Source organism: Pristis pectinata, chromosome 1, assembly GCF_009764475.1.
Source record: "Pristis pectinata isolate sPriPec2 chromosome 1, sPriPec2.1.pri, whole genome shotgun sequence".
Taxonomy (NCBI): Eukaryota; Metazoa; Chordata; class Chondrichthyes; order Rhinopristiformes; family Pristidae; genus Pristis; species Pristis pectinata.
Window position 1 is genome coordinate 123,387,852 of NC_067405.1, and position 27,667 is coordinate 123,415,518.

At 40.0% G+C, this 27,667-nt stretch overlaps 1 protein-coding gene across 1 annotated transcript in view; it reads left to right on the forward strand.

The window, feature by feature from the left end:
• Positions 1-27,667, forward strand: part of mdga2a (MAM domain containing glycosylphosphatidylinositol anchor 2a) — a 652,262-nt gene that overhangs the window by 569,934 nt on the left and 54,661 nt on the right. The window contains exons 13-14 of the mRNA XM_052017769.1: positions 5,555-5,578; positions 17,736-17,891. Coding sequence (XP_051873729.1) covers positions 5,555-5,578; positions 17,736-17,891 — 180 coding nt within the window. The remainder of the gene's footprint in view (positions 1-5,554; positions 5,579-17,735; positions 17,892-27,667) is intronic.

Consider the following 27,667-nt stretch of genomic DNA (forward strand, 5'->3'; position numbering starts at 1 on the left):
GACTTCAGGGCAGCAGTGCAGTGCTTGGCACAAGCAGCAAGCAGACTGAAGCTGGCTGCCTTCTGGGAAGGGGCTCAGTCAGCAGCTGGACCTTCACACAAGATTTTCTACAAACTGGCCTGCATGTTCTCTGCAACACCACCCACAATACTGTTACGGACTCAGTGAATGTCCCTTTAAGATAGAGTTAGTGTGTGTGTGTGTGTGTCTGTGTCTGTGTGTGTGTGTGGTGTGCTTACGTCAACAGAAGATAAAGGACGTAATGACGTTGTTGAAGAAGTCAGTTGAAGTCGAAGAGGGAGAGAGAGAGAGAGAAAAAGGGAGAGAGACACCAGCCTGCTAGTTTCTCTATCAATGGATGAGAAACAATAACTGTGTCTGTTACTGCAATCCACGAATGAAAATTGGAAGTAATCCGGTGGAGTTCACTTTGTTGCTGACCTGTAGAAGGAAACAGGTATTTGTGTGGACGACCACGAGTCAGATGCTTTTCGGGGTGAGGAAGTCACTACCGAGTAAACACTGAAGTGTCGTTTGGGTTCCATCGTGGAACATTTGGATTTCGTAATTACTCTCTCTATGTTTTCTACATCTACGTCTTATCTTCAGACAACGGTGGTTGTTGAAGAAGCCTTTGCTCATGTTTCCCCTTATGGCTTACGGAACTGAACTTTAAGAACCATTCCTGGACTTGGAGTTTGGGACTTTGCCACACACACACGAAGAGTTTAGTTTTTGGGGTTAATGTTCAAGGTTTAACATTTTTACTTCTAACATACTAACGTTTTTACTTTTATTTTTCTTATTATCATAAGTAGTGATTAATAAAATAGTTTTTAACACTGAATCATGACAGTGTGTTTCCTTTGATGCTGATTTGTGACAATACAAAGACATTATTGTCTCACCGCCACTTCTATAGGGACCACGGAATTGGATTGATGGGCATTTTGTTTCCCCTGTCTGGCTCCTGCCTGGGCATCTCTGATAACCTCCAGAGTTCACCAGTTTACAAATTAGGTGTGTGATTTGAACATGATTTTTATAACAATAAGTTATTGAACCATCGCAAGATGTCACAAAGGAGACAAAACAATCTTTGAATCTCTTGAAATGCAGTATCAGTCCCAGCAAACCTATTTCTTTCAGCAGGGTGGCATGCATCAGGTGTAGCCTGTGTTACTGTAACCAGCCTTGCAATTGCTAACAATTTAAGCAACTCCTCTTTCAAACATAGGAATGGAGATCGCTTCAATTTTTTATTTCCCTGCCCTCAATTGTACTCTGTCCTGAAGGTGCTTGCTCCTGCTATGGAATGGCTCTATAGGTGTTACTATTCTCTGCTACATTGTCCAGAGATAATTATTCAGTAAATGTCAGTAAGATTCGGAATTGGCAATCTGTCCTCAAGGCCATCTGTGAATTTCTATTCCATTTGTAAGCAGGAGCCCAGGCTGATATTAATGCCCACACTGATAACCAGCTACTGTTTGTTCCAACACCTCTGTTTCCTGTCAGCTTCTGTCAGACATTGATTATGTTTCTGTATCCGTCTCTTTCCTTCTTTCTCTCTTTCTCTCTCTCTTTCTTTCTTTCTCTCTCTTTCTTTCTTTCTCTCTCTTTCTCTCTCTCTCTTTCTTTCTCTCTCTCTCTACTTTGTCTCCATGTCTGGCATTTATTAACCTTAATTTTATTATGCTTAACAATGAGTTAAGTGTGCAAAATAAATAAAGATGCATAACAAATTCATTGATAAAGGTAATGTCTTGTATTCTATGAAAACTGTAGGCATTCTTTATATATGACAAGATTAGTAATTTCAGTTATTTACAAGGCACAGTGAATGAAGGTGAAGTCACAAACAGAGCTTCAAGTTCCTGGGAGTGAACATCATCAACAGCCTGTCCTGGTCAAATCACGGCCAAGAAAGCTCACCAGTGCCTCTACTTCCTCAGGAGGCTAAAAAAATTCGGTTTGTCCCCTTTGACTCTCACCAACTTTTACCGATGCACCATAGAAAGCATCCTATCTGGATGTATCACGGCTTGGTACGGCAACTGCTCTGCCCAGGACCACAAGAAACTGCAGAGAGTTGTGGACACAGCCCAGCGCATCACGGACACCAGCCTCCCCTCCTTGGACTCTGTCTTTACCTCTCGTTGTCTTGGTGAAGCAGCCAGCATAATCAAAGACCCCACCCACCCGGGACATTATCTCTTCTCTCCTCTTCCATCGGGTAAAAGATACAGGTGCCTGAGAGCACGTACCACCAGACTTAGGACAGCTTCTACCCCACTGTGATAAGACTATTGAACGGTTCCTTTATACAATGAGATGGACTATGACCTCACGATTTACCTTGTTGTGACCTTGCACCTTATTGCACTGCACTTTCTCTGTAGCTGTGACACTTTACTCTGTACTGTTACTGTTTTTACCTGTACTACATCAATGCACTTTGTGCGAACTCAACGTAACTGCAGTGTGTAATGAATTGACCTGTATGATCGGTTTGTAAGACAAGCTTTTCACTGTACCTTGGTACAAGTGACAATAATAAACCAATACCAATACCAATACCAGAAATATAACCACTAGAGCCTCATGATATCCAGTTTCTCCTTTTAGATATATGATGTGTGATTGATCCACCAATTAATTAGTCAATAACCAATGACTCTTCTAGAAAATTTCTGAAGTACCTGATCACATGTTGTAGAAGCACAGAAGCTTATTATGACTGAAAAAGGCTGGTCTGTTCTTCCTATGTGTGCCAGAGCTTGCCAAAGTGATTTAAAGACAATCCTAGCCATCATGCTGTCATCCTGTAGTCATGTATTTTCCACAACTTAAAAATATTTATTGATTCCTCTCCAAACAGAACCAATAGTCTTTGCTCCATCACTGTGGCAAAGTATTGCATATCTTTCAGTAATTAAATTTACCCAAACCTAGAGGAACAAGAGACTGCAGATGCTGGAATCTGGAGCAACAAACAAACTGCTGGAGGAACTCAGTGCATCAAGCAGCATCTGTGGGTGTTACTCAAACCTATCTCAATGATTTAAATCAGGAGCCCGTCATTGCTGATTCTAGATCAGAAATACATTGTAACCACTCAGTCTATCAAAAACCCTTCATGAAAAAAAATAATATTTAATCTCCTCTTAACCTTCTCTGTTCTAGTAGAAATCCTCCACATACTTCTTTTCCTTGTTCTATTTCCTATCTTTCATATTGCTTTGCTCAGTCTGTGTTTAAGCACTCTCTTTGGCCTTAAAGGGAAATACAAGCCTACATATGGTTCTCCAAATGTGACTTGCTTCTTTACTCTTATGCACAATGAGTTTATTTACATAATCCAAGATATTATTAGTCTCCTTTTGGTTTCATTGACCTGCTCATCTTTTCAGTGTCTTTTCATCAAGATCAGTCTTGCGTTTCTTATTTTCCTTACTAAACATATTATGACTAAAGTGGATTCCCCCAAAATTTAGTGTATGGATCATGATGCATGATAATGTTACGCTGTTTGTATTGGAAGTGGTACTCATGTAGTAGTCATCCCCTGCATTTTCTGCTGACCCACACAAGGCATGAAATGACATATGCAGTACCAACTAATGGGTGCTGCTAACCCCAGCTTTCCACTATTAACTGAAATATCTCCATTCAGAATAGGATTTACTACATAACTGGCATTCTTTAACTTATCAGTATCTTCCTGAATTCTTTTATACACCTTCAATTTTTCTGTTGTCAACAAATTTCAATATTTTGTTTCCTGAACTCAAATCTATAAACACCAAGAAGATAAGTGGAAGCAGCAATTATTTTCTAGGCTTTTTATCCTAATCTTTGTCTGTCAAATGATCCTCTAGATAGCCAAAATGAGGTAATTCTTTCTTCCCTACCCATCTATGTACCAACAAGCCTTTAGGCTGATTTAGTCAACAGGGTCAGTGAAAACCTATAAACTTCATACATGTTTCAAAGGTATTGATTCCAGATTGTATATTCATTTCATGTAGAATTATTTACTTTGAAATGCAGTCCCTATTGAAACTTAAGTGAATGTGACAGCCATTTTCACATTGCAAATTGGTGTAGCAATGAGATAAATTACAAGGTAAATCATTCTATTTTAATTACCATGAATGAGAGAATAATTTTGGTTAGGACACTGTGATTTCTTTACAGTATTTGGTATGACAACAACTTCTTTGCAAGTGTCACTGCACACAAATAATTAGAAATGATTTTGAATGATGGTTTTGTTGCAATAGTGAATTGGTTTGTCCGAGACTTATGTCTGAGTGTAGCCTAAACTATTGCTTCTAAATACTTCAGGGATTTGTTCAAATAGGTGCTTCGTTGTTGCTGTTTTTTAATTGAGCAGACTGTTATTGTTAGTCACTTTTTCGAAAGTATTTATCAACCTGTCTTTTTCAAATAAAAAATCTGTAGCTCTAGAACAAAGGTAATCAGGCCACTGCTTCCGTGGATGGTGAGAAAATGAAAATAACTGCTTCTCAACAGAATTAATGATATGATATTTTACTATTCCAACTTATTAGTTTTCCCCACATAGGGAGCCAACCAGATTTAACAAGTGATGTGGAAATGAGTGGATGTGCCAGTGTCCAATTCTTCTGCAGTTTAATAAATGTCTCTATTTAAGGATAAAGAATCAGAATCAGATTTATAGCAGTGACTTATATGACATGAAATTTGTTGTTTTGTGACAGCACTACAGTGCAAAGACATAAAATTACTATGAATTACAAAAATAAATAAACAGTGCAAAAAAAAGGAATAATGCAGTAGTGTTCATGGGGTCATGGACCATTCAGAAATCTGATGGTGGAGGGGAAGAAGCTGTTCCTGAAATCATTGAGAGAGAGTCTTCAGGCTCCTGTACCTCCTCCTCCCTGATGGTAGTAACAAGAAGAGGGCATGTCCCGGATGGTGAGGGTCCTTAGTGATGGATATATTTTATGAACATAGTTCAATGCATTCCTGTTCTGCTGCTTCCATAACCAGGAAGGATTATGTGGAAGCATGATATAGAACTAATACTGAAAAACTAAAATGGAAGATGCTCCCTTTTTGATTTGAGAATGCAATATGAGTTTCTCTGAGTAGATGCAAAAGAATCTCTAAGACATATAAAACTTTGGCTCTTAGTATGTGGAAGTATGAAAACCAAAAATATGTTGGATTAAAGACAAAAAGCCCCAAATACCTCCTTTTTATGTTATATGAAAAATTGATCATAGTAGCTACATTCTATTTCCTAAATTAAATACTAAAGATTTTGGTCCTGAAGTAAAATGTTCATTAGATGTAATGACTGTATTGCAATGGTGAGCTTGAGGGGAGATAATTGCAATTGAATAATGTGCCAAAATATCTTTGGCTTGGTTTGACATGAAGTGATAGCAAAAAAAATTACAAGGAATGAGAAAATGGAGTAGGGAGAAATATTTTTAGAGGATTGAATATCATGTGATAACATAAGAAGGATTCATGCTACCTTTTTACTTTTTTACAGCTCCTATGACAAATCCACATTTGGGTAAGTTCTGTATTTTTTTTCTATGGCAAAACCATTCTGTTACATTTGATTGGTGAGTTTTCTGGCTGGACAATTAAGCCTACAGTGTTCACTGTTGTTTGAATTGGGTACATGTCACTTTGTGTTTATAAAATATGATTTTTGGAAACAAAAATGTCTTCACCTTCATGTGCATGGACTCCAGCAGTTTGCAGAATAGTAACATCAGATGACGTGAAAAATTTTGTTTTATTACCTCCTAGTATAAAAATGTCTTGAAGATCTGTTCTCTCTCACGATTTGTTTTCTTTATGAGACAGTTCAAGCCTTTTCAGACTTCTGAGCCCAATACCCTGAAGCAGCTGCTTTGTTCTAGGTTAAAAATAATTATTATCGAAGACTGACTGCCATAAACAGCAGGTTGAGTCTTTTGGGATTGGAGAACAGATTAAGAGTTAGATACAGAATTGGATGCATTCTCATAGTCAGCAGTTAGTTGTCAATGCAGTGCCCTTGCTTGGAGCCACTTGCTACTAGAGTGCTACAGGGACATTGTTAGGACCATTGCTCATCCAGCTCTGTATTATTGATCCACTGGAGAAACTGTCCACATGTTTGTAATCAACACAAGATTTACAGTCATTTTAGAACCTTGTGTGGAGTAAAAGAGACCCAGTTGACCTTGGTACAATGGGGAAACACCCGGTGGGTAGTACTTACTGTTAGTAAATGTAGAGTATTTTGCATTAATGCCTATCCTGTGCAGTGTTTGTTCAGGGAATCTGTTGAGCAGGAGAGAAATGTGTGCATTACGGATCCCTGGGCTAAATCAAATAAAGTATAAGCTTCTGTTGTTAGCAGAGTCCAATATAAAATTTAATAATAGTATTGGTTGGGAACCTGCTTGAAAATGCTGACAACCCCGTCAGTCCTCTGGCATTTACTTCTTTCACACTGTAGTGTTAGGAAATTGGGGCTCCCATATGAATGGGGAAGTCCCATTCTTGCTGGCAGAGCTTTGTTGTCAATTTTTCAGTGACAGTCTCACATTGCACTCCTGATGGAGTCAGCGGCGGAGCACAGATGTGCTGTAATTCCCACAGTTATGCAGGGGAACCTGCAGCAGGTTAGTCCTGGTATCTTTATGATTGTGTCATGAGACAAAATAAATAGGAACATGGAGCTGGTATACATACTTCGCAGGCAAAGATGAGAAATGCTTATGAATTGGCAAAGTCAATAGAAATCCAGTTTCTCAGACAACTCCTGTTTATATTTTTTGTTAATTCTAACACCTTTTCATAATTGTAGTCGAGACTGTTCATGTCTGTGAAGGAGTGAATTTAATGTTTGGTGAGGTGCTTTAATTGAAAGAAAAATTGAAGTGGGAATTATGAAATGAAGAACAACAGAAAATGTTGAAATCGAACAAACATAATTCGCATAGGTATAACCAGCAGATGTAGAGAAAATTGCACCAAGTGGTTTCAACATTGACAATATGTATTCAACAACATGATCAGATGCTTTTTTCAATGAACTAAATTTTAGCTAATCTGAAAATATTAATTGTTTTTTTGTGAGTAGAATACACCCACAAAGCACTAACACAGTTAATTTATTCTGCAAGTGAAACTTGCTTAATACCCTATGTGCTCAGGAAGTCTGTATATTGTTTAAACATATTGATGAGTCTAATAATCACAATGGACATTAACTGTTGTAATAAATGTGTACTGGTAATTCCAAATGTGCAATGTTCCTGTCAGTGATAATTCATTATTAATAATGGAGAAAGACCCAGTTTGGTCAGATATTAACCAGCTTAATTACAGAAGCCGAAGCTTAATTACAGCTAAGGTTTTCACACAGTGTTTCAGGAATGAAATCCAGGCTTCTCCTGTGTGAGACAGACATCCCTGGCCTTCCTTCAGGGAGGTCACTTGTAATGGATCTTTGAACACTGCTTGGGCTCAATAGCAAAAATCAGACAGAATTTACATCAAAGGCAGTGCAGATATATCAGAACAAGATGTAGTTCTTCTCAAGCAAATTGCACACTGTTGCATAGAACAACTGTAGCAGGGATCAGGAGGTCAGCAAAAGATGGTTTTAGAATGGATGCTTTTAAGTGCCAGTGTAATATGTATGGAGAGATATAGTGAGATATCATACGAGTTAGATGGATAGATACAGTTAAGATAGAGATAAAAAATCTATAGGGAGAAATATGCATAGAGATGGTGAAAGATACAGATGGAGATGACATTGAAAATATCATCATGAAACAATTAGAATATTGTGGTACTGCTTTTTCAAAACATCAGAAATACACATTTGCTTTAGGTAGGTTAAAAATCACAGCAGTGATAGTTTGTTATATTCATTAACCATAATGTAGACCATACATAATGTCCATCATGTATCAGTAAATGCAGTAATATCTTATTCAATCATATTAAATTAAAATGTCATTATACAGTTAATTGCACTGATGTACAGTTATCAAAGTGTTGGCAAGGTATTAAGATATAATGACAGTATTATTAATTGAACTTGGAACAAAATGTTGTTCTATTTCCAATGAGAAGAATGGCATCAAGATATTAATACCAACTTGAACAGTTTAATTAGTGACTAATGAACTGTTAAAGAGTTATATTGATAAAGGGTCAAGTTATAGTTGTGAACTGGTTCACTCAATGTGTAATGTCTCCTGAATTTTAGTGTGGTCAAGGTTTTGAAAGATAAAATGGGCATGAAGTTATTATACTAATATTTAAAATTTATTAATAGGGTACACAATGAATTAAGATGCTAAATCACATTCACAGTACAGCTGATAAATAAAACAGCTTGCATTTTAATAGTACCTCGAAAGTACAAAGAATATCTCAAGCCACTTCACAGCAGTAATCATTAAAAATGGAGGATAAGCCCTGAGAAGCCATAAAGTGATGTCAATGGATTGATAATTTTACAAAGGAAGTTGATGTAGTTCTACGAGCATGGGGTGATGGGGGTTTGGAAGGTAGCGTTTTGGAACAGGTGAAATTTACTAAGGTGACTCGATGAAAAATATGGCTTAAGTTATGCTTGTGGACCTTGGACCTTGCTCAGTGATATGTGGACACGCAATGTTCTTAAAGGGAGGTCAAGAAACCAAGGCAATCATTGAATCAAGAGGTGACAATGGCTTGGAAAAGATTTATAGCAGGAGGTAAGCTGAAATAGGGGTTGAAGGCCGGAAAGCTTATAGAACTAGAAGTGGATGTTCTTTATATATAAAGAGAATATAAGATTTGAAGCTCTGCTCTCAGGGTTGAATGAGTTCACTTGATTCAACTTGTACTAAGCCTCTGGAGGGAAAGGAATAATGGAATTCCTGTTGAAGGCTGATGTGATGGCATCAATTGCTTCTCAGTGATTTAGATGGAAGAAATTACAGCTTGTCTAAGACTGGTTGGATGACAGGCAAGCAGTTGGACAGCAGAGAGATGGTGAATGTTAGTAGTGGAAGAGGTAGAGCTGGCTGCTAGTGCCACATCTGTGGAAGGTGACCCCAGGTCTTTGCATATTTTTGCCTCGAGGCACCAGTGAAATATGGTAGGAGAGCACTTGAGGGGGCCCCAGTAATAACGCTGAGTGTGCCCTGAGAGGCCATTACTGGAGATTCTGTAAAGATGGAAGTCTGAATGGAGAGATTCAATTATTGATTTGCTTGAAATTTGTTAAAGGTTCAAGGAATTCGGTGAGGAGAGTTTGGAGCTGGATACTAGTTTGCAACGACAGAGGCATTGAGTGTAAGCTTTCAAAAGAATGGGATAATGGTGGCAGTTTTGAAAGGGAGGGCCAGGAACCGTTTATAATCCTGGTTTGACTGCGGGCAGTGAGAGAAATTGGGTGAAGAGGAACTGAATCTTAGAAAATATAACTTCAGGCAGGGAGTAGAGAGGATGAAGCATAGGATAATTGAAGAGATGGTCTCAATCTCAGTGACAAAGAAGCTTGAGGATCCCCATTTGTTTTTGGAGCAGTGGGTGGAGAGATCAAGAATTTCAGGGGACCCAGTGGACCCAAGATGAAAGTTATCACTGCTATAATCATCCATTTGTCCCTCAAGTAGGGAATGAGTTTAGTAAGCAGAGAACCGTGATGTCCAATAGTTTTTGATGCCATCCAGGTGATTGATGGATATATCAGATTAACACTGAACACGCTGAAATCAGCATATTTTATTTTGAATATAGAGTTAGGATTCAAACTGGGGACAATCATCATGTACATGCTTAAGGGCATTAACAAAGATGGTGTCATCTAAACGAATGGTTGAGTAGGATAACAACTGCAAAAAGATTAGTAGTGAGTTTAAATCCTGGGGGGGGGGGGGGTTCCATTTTCAAAGAGCAAACTTAATTAAGTTAGGTGAGCAGTCTTCTAGAGTGGACGCAGAAGGAAAGAGGTAAGGGGAAAGGCATGAGCAAGTTTCCAGCGATGGTGTTATCTGTGATCGTGATTGTGAATGCAGTCTGAGAAGAGGATTGGTTGAATAAGAGGGAGATCATATCAGAGGAACAAAGCTATTGTACATTTGGATGAATATGGTAATCGCGAGGAGTGGCTCTGCACAGAATAGAAATTCAGGATGGGATAAATTCAGAACTTAAAGAAAAAGCAGGAGGGAACTAAAATGATGAGATGTCAGAGGGAGGAGCACCAGAATAAGGAGTGCCTCAATAATAAAGGCCGTAGCACCATTGCATTAATTTGGATGGAGGAAGTGATGTAAAATGCGGCCAGATCTCAGGGATGAGATGGGTGGAGGGGCAGGGAGAGGGCATATTGTTGCTACATAATTTGTTAAACTTGATGTAATTGCTCATTTTTATGGATCTGTCTAAGCAAACTAGTTTAAATTAGCAATATCAGATTTTACCTCACAAATAGAATTGGATTATGTAAATTAAGCTTAATTATAACTTCATTTATATGGATTATAAATCGTCACCCACTTGAAATGGAAATTATTCTTTAGTACACATAATTGAACACTTTTCCTTTGAAACTAATGAGGATACAGCTTTAAAAGTAAAAAAGCTGTCTACTTATATTTTGGCATAATTAAAACAAAAATGTATTAGCATAATTAACTTCTGTTTGTTTCCAACTTTGCAATAATTTATGAAGGAGAAATAGAATTTTCTATTCTAGAGTGGTAATATTTTGACTTTTTGGGTGAATTGACACAACTGCCTCTTCATTGTCCTGCAGTATGTCCTTCTTAATTCTCTACTGACAGTTATTTATGGACTGTACATGCACTATAATGTCCATTTTCTACATTAGTGAGATGTGGTTGGGATATTAGTGCTGCACAGCACCATTGCTAAAAACATCTCCGCACTAATTAGACTTGCAATATTTATGTGGAGAAAACAAATCTATCTCACTAACATAAGTGCTAAATATTTTTACAGAAAATTGAATGCAAAGGCTTACATGCTGCTCTTCACATCCCAGGGAGAAATATTTTAAGTGTTTGTCTTATACACAGAGATGTCAATGAAAGTTAGCATTTACTAAATTGTTTTTTTTTAGCAACTATCACTTATCAGGACATGATTTTTGCAGCTTGCACATTGGTCCAGTCAAGATTTTTAGAGGTTATTTAATGAGAGGTCAGGCTTTGTTGCACTTACTTTGTTTGTATTCACATCACATTTATAGTAAAAGAAATTACATTTCTGAAATGTATTTTTAGGAAAAATACACACAGGTTACAAAACACTGAGGTTTTTAAAATAAGCACAGACTGGAAATTGTGCAGTATTATAAGGAATTGTTTGTATTAAATCCATCTACTTTCTAGTGTAATCAAGGTGCAGAACTGTTAACTCAAATAGCATAATAAATGGTGGAATGATACGACAATGTAACTACTAAATTCATAAAAGTGATGTATATCTGTTGCAAATCTAGTTCTTTAGATTTATAAATTGACTTCAATATCTTTGAGAAAAGTGCCTGTAAAAACTATATAGCTTCTGAACTAATTAATTATAACAGAAGCACCTGCAGTAGCTGTCATAGAGCATGCAAATTTTGGACTGTACTACTTAGTCACAAGAGACACTACGTTTTAAGTTGCAATATCCATTAAGCCCATAGATGAAAGGATGACAAAACTGGCAAGTTCTAAAGGATTTGCATTAAGGAACAGAATGAGCCTCCGGTATGTGGATACCACCTTTGATTTATTTTCATCATTTCAATCTGACTTTTCCCTTTGTTGAAAGTGGCCGTCAATGGCTTTGAAGAGACAGTTTGAAGTGAACATACAGAAGACATTGAATTCATGAGGATCCGCTCCTGACTAAAATGTAAAAACAATTGGGTCCATTACAGCAAGAACTTCTATTTCTGTGATATCTTTAACAAAGTGAAATGCTCCTTTTGTAGTCAGTTATAACACCAGCAAAGAATATTTGACACTGAGACACATCAGGTATTAGACCAGTTGACCGTGAAATTTTTATTTCATTAGATGTGTTGATGTTAACAAAGCAGAATCCGAGTTGTAGATGGGGTAGATAGTCTTTTCCCAAGGTGGAAATGTCAAATAATTGAGGGCAAAGGTTAAAGGTGAGATAGGGAAATTTGAAGGAGATTTATGAAGCAAGTTTTTTTTTACACAGAGAGTGGTAGGTGGCTGGAACCTGCTGCCAGGGGAGGTGGTAAAAGCAGATATGAGAGCAATGTTTAAGAGGCATTTAGAAAGGCACATGAGCAGGCAGGGAATAAGCAGATATGGACTTCGTGCAGGCAGATGAGATGAGTTTAGATTGGCATCATGGTCAGTCAGACATGGTGGGCTGAAGGGCCTGTTTCTGTGCTGTTTATGAAATTGTGCAGTATTATAAGGAATTATATTGCAATATTATATTGCTAGGTTTTATGAAATTCTTAAACTGCTCAATTGTTGGTTAACTATTTTTAAATCTGGCTCTTTCCTGAAAATTTTTTTCTCAATGCCTTGAATGCGCTGCCACGGATGGTAGTGGAGGCAAATATGATAGAGGCATTTCAGAAGCTCTTAGGTAGGTGCATGAATGTGCAGAGAATGGAGGGATATGGATATTGTGTGGGCCGAAGGGATTCGTTTAGTTTGGCATTTAATTACTAGTTTAATTAGCTAGGCACAACATCGTGGACTGAGGGGCCTGTTCCTGTGCTGTACTGTTCTAGGTTCTATATTGCAGAATTAATTTCACAAGACTTTAGTGAATTGTTGGATTGCCACAAACTGCTCATGATCCTTGGATTGGGAGCTGGCAATCCAAGTTGTGGATTTTGTTGTTCCACCCCAAATGTCCCCAAACTGAGGAGACAATTACGAGTCAAGCACATTGGTGGGTCTGGAATTGCATATAGGACAGACAGTGTGAGGGGATGGCAAATTTCCTTCCCTAAAAGACATCAGTGAATCTGATTTTTTTTTCCTGATAATCCAGATGTTTCATAGCTACTGAGATTAGCTTTTTAATTCCAGATTTGTTTATTATTTGAATTTAAACTCCCCAGTTGCCGTGGTGGCATCTGAACTTGTGTCTCTGGATCAGTGGTCTGGAAGCCTGGTTGATAATCTACTAATTTAACCGCTATGCTACCATACCTCTGAGAAGTTTAGTTTGGGTTTGCTGCTGGAAGATACATCAAGAACACTGTGAGCTCCAAACGTGGCATGTTCTTGTCAAAAATTAAATGCTGCTGGATTCATCATGCTCACACCAGCTCCCAATCCTAGGATCATGAGCAATCAGTGGCAATCCAGCAATTCACTAAAGTCTTGTGAAATTAATTTTGCAATATAGAACCTATTGTCTCTTGTATTTATAAGATATCTTTATTAGTCACATGTACATTGAAACACATAGTGAAATGTATCTTTTGCGTAGAGTGTTCTGGGGGCAGCCCGCAAGTGTCGCCATGCTTCCGGCGCCAACATAGCACACCCACAACTTCCTGAACCGTACATCTTTGAAATGTGGGAGGAAACCAGAGCACCCGGAGGAAAGCCATGCAGTCACGGGGAGAACATACAAACTCCTCACAGACAGCGGCCCGAATTGAACCCGGGTCGATGGCGCTGTAATAGTGTTATGCTAACCGCTACATTACTGTGCCTGCCCACTACCTCCACTACCATCCCAGGCAGCACACTCCAGGCACCCACAACTCTCTATGTAGAAAAAAGACTTTGTCCTGCACGTCTCCTTTCAATTTACCCCCTCTCACCTTAAATGCATGCCCTCTAGTATTAGACACGTTGACTCTGGGGAAAAGATACCGGCTGCCTATCTATGCCTCTCATGATCTTATAAACTTATATAAGGTTTCTTCTCAACCTCCACCGCTCCAGAGAAAACAACCCAAGTTTGTCCAACCTCTCCTTAGAGCACATGGCCTCTAATCCAGGCAGCATCCTGGTAAAACTCTTCTGCACCCTCTTCACAGTCTCCACATCCTTCCATAATGGGGCGACCAGAATTCAATGCAATACTCCAGATTCAGCCTAACCAGAGTTTTATAAAGCTGCACCATAACTTAATGACTCTTGAATGCCACAACTAATAAAGGCAAGCATGTCAGACGCCTTCTTTACCACCCTATCAACCTGTGTAGCCACTTTCAGGGAGCTGTGGATTTGGACCCCAAGTTCCCTCTGTCTTGCCATCAACAGTGTACTGTCCCTTTACATTTGATCTCCCAAAGTGCAAAACCTCACATTTGGCTGGATTAAACTCCATCTGCCATTTCTCCACCCATATCTGCAACTGATCTATATCTCACTGTATCCTTTGGCAATCTTCTACACTATCCACAACACCACCAATTTTTATATTGTCTGCGAACTTACTAACCCACCCATCCACATTTTCATCCAGGTCATTCATATATATCACAAACTGCAGAGGTCCAAGTACGGATCCCTGTAGTCACAGACCTCCAGCTAGAATAAGTCCCATCAACCACTACTCTCGGTCTTCTATGGGCAAGCCAATTCTGAATCTAAACGGCCAAGTCACTGTGGATCCCATGCATCTTAATCCTCTGAATGAGCCTCCCATGAGGGACCTTCTCAAACACCTCACTAAACTCCACGTAGACACCATCCACAGCTCTACCTTCATCAATCTACTTTCATAACCTTCGCAAAAACCTCAGTGAAGGTAGTAAGACACGGCTTGTCCCGCACAAAGTCATGCTGACTGTCCCTAATTAGGCCATGTTTTCCAAACGCTCATAAATCCTATCCCTAAGAATTTTCTCCAATAGATTCCCTTCCACTGACGTGAGACTTGCCCGGCTATAGTTGCCAGGATTATCCCTATTTCCCTTCTTGAATAATGGAACAACATCAGCTACTCGCCAGTCCTCTGAGACCTAGCCTGTGTCTAGAGAGGACACGAAGATCTTGCTCAAGGCCACAGTAATCTCATCTTTTGCCTCTCTCAATAACCTGAGGTCTATCCCATCAGGCTCTGGGGTCTTATCCACCTAAATGTTCTTCAGGAGACCCGACGCTACCTCTTTCTTTAATATCCTCAAAGAACTGCTTCAAATTTATCAGATGAAATCATACAGTCATAGAGTTATACAGCGTATAAACAGTCTCTTAAGCCAACTCATCTGTACTGTCCAAGATGTTTGTCCGAGCTAATACCATTTGCATGTGTTTGGCCCATATCCCTCTAAACCTTTTCTATCCATGTACAGTACCTGTCTAAATGTCTTCTGAACATTGTAATTGTACCTGCTTCTACAGCTTCCTCTGGCAGCTTGTTCCATATACCCACCACCATCTATATGAGGTCACCCCTCAGCCTCCTAAGCTCCAGGGAAAAAAGTCCCAGCCTATTCAGCCTCTACTTGTAACTCAAGGCCTCCAGTCCTGGTAACGTCCTTGTGAATCTTTTCTACATCCTTTCCAGCTTAACAACATCTTTCCTATAGCTAGGCAACCAGAACTGCACACAATACTTCAAGTCTGGTCTCTCCATCAACTTCTACAATTATAACATGACTTCCCACCTCTTGTACTCAGTGCCCTGTCCAATGAAGGCAAGCATGTCAAACGCCTTCTTCACCTCCCTGTTCTACAACCCTCTCTAGGGCACTACCATTTACCTTGCAAGTCTTGCCCTGGTTTAATTGACCAACATGCAACACCTTACACTTGTCCAAGTTATATTTCATCAACTATTCCTTGGCCCACTTCCCCAGTTCAGCAACCTCTAAAGTAATCTTCATTAGCTCTCATCAAAGTTGCTTCCTTACTGTATAAGAGCCACCTTTATGCTGCTGGTTTTTGTTAGAGTAAAACTCCAATAATCCACTGTCCGACTATTTGGAAATCCCTAACCTTTGGCATCTGGCTTACCAGCTGATGTTTCCTGCACTCTCTTTCAACTCACAGGGGCTCGCGTTCCCGTGCTCCCTCTCAAGTATGGCTTCTCTGGTTCCCATGTTCTCTTTCAACTCAGCAGGCTCCCGGTTCCCACACTCCCTTTAAACTCTTTGGGTTCTGTTTCCTGCACTATCTTTAAACTGACTAGCACCTTATTTCCCATGTTCCCTTGAAACTTAACATGGTGTAACATTATTTTAAAAAAAGTGTATTAAAATTGCATCAGGGAATGAGTAGGAATAACATCCAATGGTATTGGTTTATTATTGTCACTTGTACCGAGGTACAGTGAAAAACTTGTCTTCCATACCGTTTGTACAGATCAATTCATTACACAGTGCAGTTACATTGAGTTAGTACAGAGTGCATTGAGGTAGTACAGGTGAAAACAGTAAAAGAGTACAGAGTAAAGTGTCACAGCTACAGGGAAGTGCATTGCATGTAGACAATAAGGTGCAAGGTCATAACAAGGCAGATTGTGAGGTCAAGAATCCATCTCATTATATGAGGGAACCATTCAAAAGTCTTATCACAGTGGAAAATCTGCTGGTCTAGCGCCACTAAAGTCCCGACTGTGCCTGGATATCAGAGTTTTACTGTACGTGGAAAAAATTCTTGCAACTGTCGGCAATTTCCACAGTTAATTTTCCAGATTCATGAAGGCTGGTCTGGTTAAACCACACAAAACCTGCTGGCAGTTTGATGAATTCAGCATAAGGCTATTCACACCGGGAGCTAACGGTATATCTAGACTCTTGAACTATACAGAAGTTACTGCTGCTATTAGATTAAAAACCCCACATGAATGATAGGTTTTAGTTGATGAGCCCTACATGGATGGGAGTTGTCGATTTGATGAGGTTAGTTTGTTAATGGGAAGACCATACAGCCATCTTCACTATTGGAAAGACTTTAATGTAATTCCATATACAATGTCACATTACAAGATAGAAATGAAAGGAGGACAACTTTGAAGTGGATAAGTGGGTCAGTTGGTAACTTGGAGTGATCAATCAATTGGTCCTGCACAAAGACATTACCACATGTAGGTGATGATGATGCTGGTTGAAACATGTCAATAATTTCAAGTGATCTAATGAAAGGTCAGAGGTATCCATGGTGTTCTGGCAACTCACTTATTGCTTTAGAGAGTCCCCGAGTTCTTTCTGAAATTAATAGGTGGCTTTCTTTCTCTTTTATTTTTGCCTTGCCATTTATTTTAGCTGGAAGAGCAGTAGATATTTCAGGACAGCCTTAATGTGTGGGTTAAAATTGGGCTTTGTGTTGTTTTCTCAATATGTTTATTCCTATATACAGATATCACTTAACAAAAGTTGCACTGTAATGTTGCAAAGTCAATTACCCCAGAATTGCATTCACTGTTTGATATCAGCTGGTCACAATAACCTTAAAGGTAATTTCTGCAGTTAAATTTATCATTCAGGAGGAACATCCATCAGGAAGATTTCCTCTGCCTGATTGAAATTCTAGAATCAATTAAATCTAACAGAACGTTGGGAAAAATGTTTTGTATGTTAAATTGACCTTGTATCAGAATTTTTTAAACTGCTGGATTTGAAGTTTTTCAAATCCCTCAAGTGGCAGTTAATGGTCTATTTAAACTGCTATTGAATGGACAAGTATTCAGAAATGCTATGTTAGATGCACCCATTATAACATAGTTAGAGATGTGCATGTATCTGTTAACAGGAGAATTCAACTGTGCATTTGAAAATGATAAGATCTGTGGGTTCACCCAAGACCGGCTCGATAACTTTGACTGGACAAGGCAAAGTGCTTCAACTAGGAATCCAAAGTATACTCCAAATACAGGACCGAGTGCTGATCGAAGTGGCTCCAAGCAAGGTAAAGTGCCAGTTTCATTTCAGAGAACAAGTACTAGTCTAATCAGAAGCTTACAGCCTCCATTTATTCTCAGTTTTAGGTGAGTGTAAGCTTGACTTTCACTTGTTCCTTTCTTCCATCTCAAGATATTAATATGCAGAAATGCCCTATTGATGGGAGGTCATTGATCTGAAACATTAACTCTATTTTTCTCTTTGTAGACACTGTCTGACCTGCTGAGCGTTTCCAGTTTTTTATTTCAGATTTCCAGCATCTTAATTGCTTATCAAATGCTGTTCTTTTATGTTGCAGTAACAAGGACTTGGATTATGCCATCTGTCTTGAATGTAGCAATGGATTCATTATAGGAACAAAAGTAATGGTGCGAATAAAATGGGTACTTGTAGCTACACCCTACATTCAGTGGCCAAGACCACCTACAGTGTGACATATCTATTTCTAACAAACTGCATGAATGAGACTGGAATGAAATGCAAGCCTTCCTGGCTCGTTTTTTTTAAGTGCCTTTCTTTTTACATGTTCTGTGCACGATAAAATTCCTTAATCCCATTGGAATATTTCTCCTGTGCTGTATGGGAAAGCAGGGATACTTCCAGTGTCCATGTTGACCATGTGTGCAGTTTACCCAACTGCAGCTGCTAGTTAACCACATTTGGGATGTTAGTGAGATATAATTTATTGCTAGGATTACAAATCTATCTCATAAAAAATGATAGAATTAATTGTTCCCAAATACTGTTCCAAATGGTTCCTTCTCAATTTGTGCTTAATTAAACTTGTTCTTTATGAGAATGTGAGAAGGAAGATTGATAGGTTTCTCTTGCCCATCATCCATCACATGTCTTAATGCTGCATCTTCACCATAGCTTCATGCATCACATACCAACTTCAACTCGCAAGTAGTCATGAAGATTTCTTTCATAATGAGGAGAGAGAGCTTCACTTGCTGTTCTTTTCTTGCATTGATCATGTGCATTTTGTTGTGTCTTGCTCCACATCAGTTTTCTCATCCTCTGCCAACAAGTGAAGCAAAAGTTTGAGCAATCTCACAATATCTGGAAGGAATCGCACACAATATTGAACCACTCTTAGGAATAACCTGAGTTCTCCTAAATTTTCAGGCTTTGATACATTACTAATGGCTTCTACCTTTTTCTTCACAAGTTGTAAGCCATGGGTATTGATTTTCAAACCAGGGCACACTATGTCTGATTGCAAAAATGTGCATTTACTTCACTTCATGCCCGTGTAATTGCCTGAACATTTCTTCCAAAATCAGACTTTAATCTTCTATGTTTGCAGCGTTCTAGAGGTCATGTTGGTACACAAGCAATGATACATTCCTCACAAAATTTTATCCATTGTGGCCTGGTAAATCTTGGGAGAAAAGGAGAAAATTTGAATCCATAGGATAATTTTGTGTATGAGTATAGCTCTTTGTGCATGGATTCATAGAGTTGTACAGCACAGAAATGGCCCTTCAGCCCACCACATCCATGCTAATCTTTTTGCCCATCTACACTAATCCCATTTGCTGGCATGGGAGATAGATTCTGACTAACTATGCCTCTTACAATTTTACTATCAAGTGACCCCTCACCCTTCATCATTTCAGGGAAATCAAGCCCTGCCTATCCAATCTCTCCCCACAGCTGAAGTCGTCCAATCAAGGCAACATCCTGGTGAATCTCTTCTGCACTCTCTCCTTCCTATACTGTGGCGACCAGAACTGCACACAGTCTAACCAGTATTTTGTAAAGTTGCAACATAATGTCCCAACTTTTATATTCTATATCCTGACCTATGAAGACAAGCATGCCACACGCCTTCTGCTATCCATGTTCCTTGGCACCCTAGCATTTATTGTATACATCCTACCCCTTTTTGACTTCCCAAATATGCATCACCCTGCCCTTGTCAGGATTAAATTCCGTCAGCCTTTCTGTGTCCCATGACATCTCACATTTCCTCCTTTTTAATACTGACCCACACCATATTATCGACATGCCCATCCTTAAACTCATTGTCTTTGATGTCCTTTTCCCTGGTGAATACAGATGAGAATTATTCATGTAGGACCTCACCCACATCGCTGATTACCCCACACACATTATTATCCCTTTGGGAACCTAAGGGGACCCACTCTTTTCTCTTGCTCCTGATATACATCTGGAATGTCTTGGGATTCTCCTTAATCTTAATAAGATAAGATACATCAAAACACACAATGAAATGCACCTTTGCGTAGAGTGTTCATTTTCATGGCCCCTTTTTGCCCTCCTACTTTCTTTTTTTTAAGTTCTTTCCTAATTATTTATATTCCTCAATGGATTCACTCAATCCTGTTTGGCTATACCTGCCATATACTTGGAATATAGAACTTCCTCTTTTTTCCCTGAACAAACTTTCAACGTTCCTTGTCATCCAAGGTGTCCTGATCTTGTCAGCTTTGCCTTTCACCCCTATTGGAACATGCTGACCTTGAACTCTTACCAACTCTCTTTTAAAAGACTCCGACTTGTCAGCTGTCATTTTACCTGCAAGCTGCTCCCAATCTACTTTCACCAGGTCCTCTCTCACGCTACTGAAATCAGCCTTAACTTGAGAACCTACGTTTATCCCTTTCCATAACCACCCTGAAACTTACAGAATGATGGTCACTGTTCCCAAACTGTTTCCCCACCGAAACTTCCACCAGGTGCCCAGTTTAATTTCCTGTCTCTGATAGGGTTTCTATGCATAAATGGTCAAGTTCTGCTGAGTATCTTTGTTGATGTTCAAGACCACATAAACATGGGAGAAGTTGATTTTTGTGAATACTTTTGGACATAACTCTGTGTATAAGTTTTGCAAAGTGTTTACCAGATTTTTTTTGTCTTCCAGAATTTGATTTAGTATGACTTTGTACTTCTCACATAGTCACATAGGTTTGTCAGCCTAAGGCACAGCTGTTGTACTCATAGAGTCACAGAGAGATACAGCACAGATACAGGTTCTTCAGCCCATTGAATCCACACCGGCTGTCAACCACCCATTGACACTAATCCTACCCTGATCCAATTTTTTACTCTCCACACCTACTAACCCACATATTTTGGGATGTGGGAGGAAACCCACGCGGTCACAGGGAGAATGTAAAAACTCCATACAAACAGCACCTAAGGTCAGGATTGAACCCAGGTCTCTGGTGCTGCAAAGTGGCAGCTCCACTAGCTTAAGAATGGACCTAGGAGAACTAGAAGGGAGCATGAGAAGTCCTTGGCAAGTAGGATCAAGGAAAACCCCAAGGCGTTCTACACATATGTGAAAGATAGGAGGATGATGAGAGTGAGGTAGGACCGATCAGGGATAAAAGAGGAAACATGTGCCTGGAGTCGGAAGAGGTAGGGGAAGTCCTTAATGAATACCTTGCTTCAGTATTCACCAGAGAGAGAGACCTTTATATTTGTGAGGATGGCATACGACAGGCTGATATGCTAGGCATGTCGATGTGAGGAAAGAGGATGTGCTGGAACATTTGAAAAACATTAGGATAGATAAGTCACCAGGGCCAGACAGGATATATCCAAGGTTATTAAGGGAAGCAAGGGAAGAGATTGTTGCACCTTTGGCAATGATCTTTGCGTCCTCACTGGCCACGGGAGTAGTGCCAGATGATTGGAGGGTGGCAAATGTTGTTCCTTTGTTTAAGAAAGGGAGTAGGGATAACCCTGGGAATTAAAGACCAATGAGTCTTACTTCAGTGGTGAGCAAATTACTGGAGAAGATTCTTAGAGACAGGATTTATGGGCATTTGGAGAAGCATAGGCTGATTAGGGACAGTCAGCATGGCTTTGTGAGGGGCAGGTTGTGCCTCACGAGCCTGATTGAATTCTTTGAGTATGTGACAAAGCACATTGATGAAGGTAGAGCAGTGGATGTGGTGGACATGGATTTTAGTAAGGCGTTTGATAAGGTTCCTCATGGAAGACTCATTCAGAAAGTCAGGAGGCATGGGGTCCAGGGAACCTTAGATGTGTGGATTCAGAACTGGCTTGCTCATAGAACACAGAGGGCGGTGTAGATGGAGCGTATTCTGCCTGGAGGTCAGTGACCAGTGGTGTTCTGCAGGGATCTTTTCTGGGACCTCTGCTCTTTGTGATTTTTATTAATGACTTGGATGAGGATGTGGAAGGGTGGGTTAGTAAGTTTGTTGATGATACAAAGGTTGGTGGTGTTGTGGATAGTGTAGAAGGTTGCTGTAGATTACAACAGGATATTGATAGAATGCAGAGCTGGGCTGAGAAGTGGCCGATGGAGTTCAACTCAGATAAGTGTGAAGTGATACACTTCGGGAGATCGAATTCAAAGGCAGAATACAAGGTTAATGGCAGGACTCTTAGCAGTGTAGAGGAAAAGAGGGATCTTGGGGTCCATGTCCATAGATCCCTCAAGGTTGCCATGCAGGTTGATAGGATTGTTAAGAAGGCGAATGGACTGTTGGCCTTCATTAGTCAGTTTAAGAGCCGTGAGGTGATGTTGCAGCTCTATAGAACTCTGGTCAGACCACACTTGGAGTATTGTGTTCACTTCTGGTCGCCTCATTTATAGGAAGGATGTGGAAGCTTTAGAGAGGGTGCAGAGGAGATTTACCAGGATGCTTCCTGAATTGGAGAGCATGTCTTATGAGAGAAGGTTGAGTGAGCTAGGGCTTTTCTCTTAGAGAAGGATGATGAGAGGTGACTTGATGGAGGTGTACAAAATGATAAGAGGCATAGACCGAGTGGATAGTCAGAGACTTTTTCCCAGGGAGACAATGGCTAATGCGAGGGGACATAATTTTAAGATGATTGGAGGAAGGTATAAGGGGAATGTCAGAGGTAAGTTTTCTTACACAGAGAGTGGTGGGTGCATGGAATGCACTGCCTGCAGAAGTTGTGGGGGCAGATACATTAGGGACATTTAAGAGACTCTTAGGTAGACACATGAATAATATAAAAATAGGGGGCTATATGGGAGGGAAGGGTTAGATAGGCCTTAGAGCAGGATAAAATGTTGACACAACATTGTGGGCTGAAGGGCCTGTACTGTGCTGTAGTGTTCTATAAACCAGAATAATAGGGTGGGGGGAGGGGGAGGGGCACAAGCTGGCAAGTTATAGGTGAATCCAGGTGAGAGGTGGAAGATAGGTAGGTGGAGGAGGGGAGTGGAAATGATGTGAGAAGCTGAGGGGTGATCGGTGGAAGTGACAAAGGGCTGAAGAAGATGGAATCCAACTGGAGAGGACAGTGGACCATGGAATAAGGGGAAGGAGGTGGGGAACCAGCGGGAGGAAGGTGTGAGTGAAGGGCAGGTCGTGGGGGTGGGGGAGGGGAAAGAGAAGGGGTGACGGGGCCAGAGGGATAAGGGGAAACAAAAGGGGGAGGGGGACACAGGGGAGGGCTTACCAGAAGCTGGAGAAATCGATGTTGATGCCATCAGGTTGGAGACTACTAAAACGGAATATGAGGTGTTATTCTTCTAATCTGCATCTATCCTCAACTTGGCAGTAGAGGAGGCCATGGACAGACATGTCAGTGTGGGAATGGGAAGCTGGGAATGAGTTGGGCCAAGGGGCCTATTTTGTGCCATATAACTCTATGACTCTATCATTGTGAATGCCATTTGTCCTAATGTCTGTACAACCTCACCAGAGTAGGTTTTCAGTGTGGTGCTTTACAGCCACAGGATCTGCCTGAATTTATTAGATTATCTTGACTCATTATTGATTAGTCTATGGTGGGTATCAATTTGCATATCAGTACATGTCAATCAACTCTTTTACTCGAAAGACAGTCTGTTTCCTGCTGTTACTGTTTGTAATACAGATTGTGCTTATTGTTTGAATGGACCGCCAAGCAGTTCTTCTGTTGCTGTCTCAAATTGCTACAGAATTTGTTTTGTTGCTTGCCTTGGGTCTTCAGGTTGTCAAAATATGATCTTTTTTTTGGCAACTGAAACCATTGGCTTTTCTAAACTGATAAGACAGTGGTGATTGATGGCTTTTGCAATGTTAGCAGCTGACTAAATGGTCCCATTTGTCCACCTAATAGGGGAGTGCAGAATTGGGTTTACAGTCAGACTGACCATGATTTTAGTGAATGGTAGAACAGGCTCAGAGGACCGAGTGGCCCACTCTTGCCCCTAATTCATATGTCATATGATATAGGAGCAGAAGTAGGCCATTCAGCCCATTGAGACTACTCCGCCATTCAATCGTAGCTGATTTTTATCAAACCCATTCTCCTGCCTTCTCCCCATAACCCTTAACCCTTTTTACCAATCAAGAACCTATCAATCTCTGCCTTAAATACGCATAATGACTTGGCCTGCACAACCCTCCGTAGCAATGAATTCCACAGATTTACCACCCTCTGGGCTGAAGAAATTCCAGTTTTAAAGGGACGTCACTTTATTCTGAGGTTGTGTTCTCATGTTGATGTCACATCATCAACGAGGTCACATCAGTATTCCACTGCAATCTTGTATCTGGTACCAAGACATCAGAGGAATATTTTTCCAAAATAAGAGGGGGTTCAGATAAGATAGTAGAAGTACAAATAGCAGCTTTATGCAAGTAATTTTATATATATATATCTATATATATATATATATACACACACACACACACATACATACACCCACACACACACCATGATGGGAAAGAGAATTTATTGACTGAAAGATTTTCAATCTCCACTTGTCAGACCTTCAGTCAGAATCAAGAAATCAAACCAAAGCTGAACTAATCCAGTCAAGTGAATCACCATTTAAAACAACTCTGGTCATCTAACACAGCAAGACTTTGTATAGTGTGTGAAATAAGAAAACATTGTTCTCTCCATTATGTCCATTAGCACACTTTACTCCTTGTGTGAGCTTTCAGAATTAATGAATATCATTTACTGAAAATTGCTTGTTGTAAATGAGGATGTGTTCTCAAATGCACATGGGTGAAATATAACCAGAAACAACATAATTTGCTGCTGGCTTGGTGTAAGTAATCACGGTAATGCATGCATAATGCTTTCTATGATAAAAGCAAAGGCGAATTAGCAAGTTTCTCTGATAGGCCATCACAAGTTTAAAAGCATCTAGATTTTTATGCTGATAGAAAATGCAGGGATTCGATGGAGGCATTTCCATTAATATCACAGCTTTTGAAGAACAGATAATATAAAAAGAAAGTGTTGTTGGGAGTAAAAAATATAAGTTGCAGAATTCCTGGATCTGGAGGGTGGCATGATGGTAGGAATTGGGGCATTATAGGAAATTGAAGATTTCCAGCAAATGCCTGATCTTCTCTCTAAAAATTACAGGAAGAATTTGGCCAGCAAGATTATACAATCTGCCTGAAAATCTACTAGTTCCTTCTCTAACACCAAATGCACCTGAATGATGTGGGTGTCTTCTGTGTGCCATTGCTACATTCCAGTGAAAGAGGTGCCACAAACAGATTGCCTGTAGATCATTCGTTGAGTGATGGGAAAACTTTGAACTTTAAAGTTTTGAAAACCTTGTCAATTTGAGGGAACTATTGAGTTATGTAGCTGGGTACCTTAAAGTGGCAGCAAGATGCTATTTTTCCATTCCGCTTCCACTACCCAAGTGGGCATCCCAGCATTACTGAAGCTACACATGTGATTGTTTCCTTTTCTCAAATACCTCTGGCCCTTAAGTCTCAAAGGCTCAAGTGTATTTCAGATCAATGACCATTTGTTCCCACTGCCGAGACTGTCCCGAAGTTGTGGCTTAGCATCAATTTGGATTTTTCTTCATAATTTCCTTCCCCTTTGATCTCAAAGCCTTTACTCATTTTAAATCTTTTCCAAAGTAATTGTTCCTCAAAGGAGAGTGAACTGAGTGTGGACAATTGATAGCCTGGTTTATAAGATGATGGTCAACTGAAGTGTTTTTCAGATAGACATTGCCTTGTAGGCGTTTGCAAGTTTGTTGCATAATCTCCACTATGATTTTAATTCATGCACAAGTCATCCCTTACATTTAAAAAAGTGTTCTTTGGGTATTTTGTGTTTACCACAGTCCAACAGGAAACATGCAGAAAGCAGCAGGAATTTCTTGTCAGGAATCAACCCTTTAGGTCCTAGGTTTCAAACCAGGAGGAAGGGGAGTCGTATGGGGGCTCCCTGTAGCATGACAAGGTGCCGCACAGAAGGCTAATAAACAAGATTAGAGGCAAGGCACTAGCATGTATAGAAGATTGGCTGACTGGCAGAAGGCAGTGAGTGGGGATAAACGGGTTCTTTTCAGGATGGCTCCCAGTGACTGGTGGAGTTCCACAGTGGTCAGTGTTGGGACTGCAACTTTTCACTTTATACATTAATGATCTGGATGCAGGAACTGATGGCATTGTGGCCAAGTTTGCAGATGATACAGAGATAGGTGGAGGAAAAGGTAGTGTTCCAGAGGCAGTGAGTCTGCAGAAGGACTTGGACAGGTTAGGAGAGTGGGCAAAGAAGTGGCAGACGGAATACAGCGTACGGAAGTATAAGGTTATGCACTTTGTTAGGAAGAATAAAGGTGCAGAGTATTTTCTAAATGGGGAGAGAATCCAGAAATCGGACATGAAAAGGGAGTTGGGAGTCTTAGTTCCGGACTCCCTTAAGGTTAACTTGCAGGTTGAGTTGGTAGTAAGGAAGGCAAATGCAATGTTAGCATTCATTTTGAGAGGACTAGAATATAAAGCAAAGATGTACTGCTGAGGCTTTATGGGTTGTTAGCCGGACCGCATTTGGAATATAGTGAGAAATTTTGGGCCCCATATCTCAAGAAAGATGTGCTGGCCCTGGAGAGGGTCCAGAGGAGATATATACAAGAATGATGCCAGGAATGAAAGGCTTAACATATGAGGAGATTTTGATTGTTTTGGGCCTGTACTCACTGGAGTTCAAAGGATGAGGGGGGATCTCATTGAAACCTACTAAATACTGAATGGCCTTGATTGAGTGGACATGGAGAGGATGTTTCCATCAGTAGGAGAGTCTAGGATCCAAAGGCACAGCCTGAGAATAAAGGGATGTCCCTTTAGAACTGAGATGAGGAAGAATTCCTTCAGCCAGAGGGTGATGATTCTGTGGAATTCGTTGCCATGGAGAGCTGTGGAGGCCAAGTCATTGGCTTGTATTTAAGGCTGAGACTGATAGGTTCTTGATTGGTGAAGGGATTAAGGGCTATGGGGAGAAGGTAGGAGAATTGGGTTGAAATAATAAAAAAAAAATCAGCAATGATTGAATGGCAGAGCAGACTCGATGGGCTCAATGGCCTAATTCTGCTCCTATATCTTCTGTTCAATATGGGAACAAGAAGATGCAAATATAGAAATGAATGATTTTTATTCAGTGTTTATAATCAAAATGGGGAATGGGATGGAGGGGACTTTGAAAACAAATTATTCTGGGACACAGCAAAAAATGTTTAAGAACTTCTGTATTTGGTATTTCTGTCTCCCAAAAACTAGACATTCATCAGGATCTTCATTGTTGGAAGCTTAAATAATAGAAGTTCTTCTTACTGGTTTCACATTCTGGAGTTTACAAAGACTGGAAAGAATTAGGCGCTTGGACTCATTCAGCATGAGAAGAAATTATGAAACATAACTATCTCTGCAATATTTTCAACATTGTTTGGAATAATCTTAATGTGAACGTAGCCATCAATATAAATATAGAACAAGGAGCTGGAAGGCCATCCCATTTGGTTGTTTAGTGCTGATTCTCTGGGTTTTCAGAAGGGTTTAG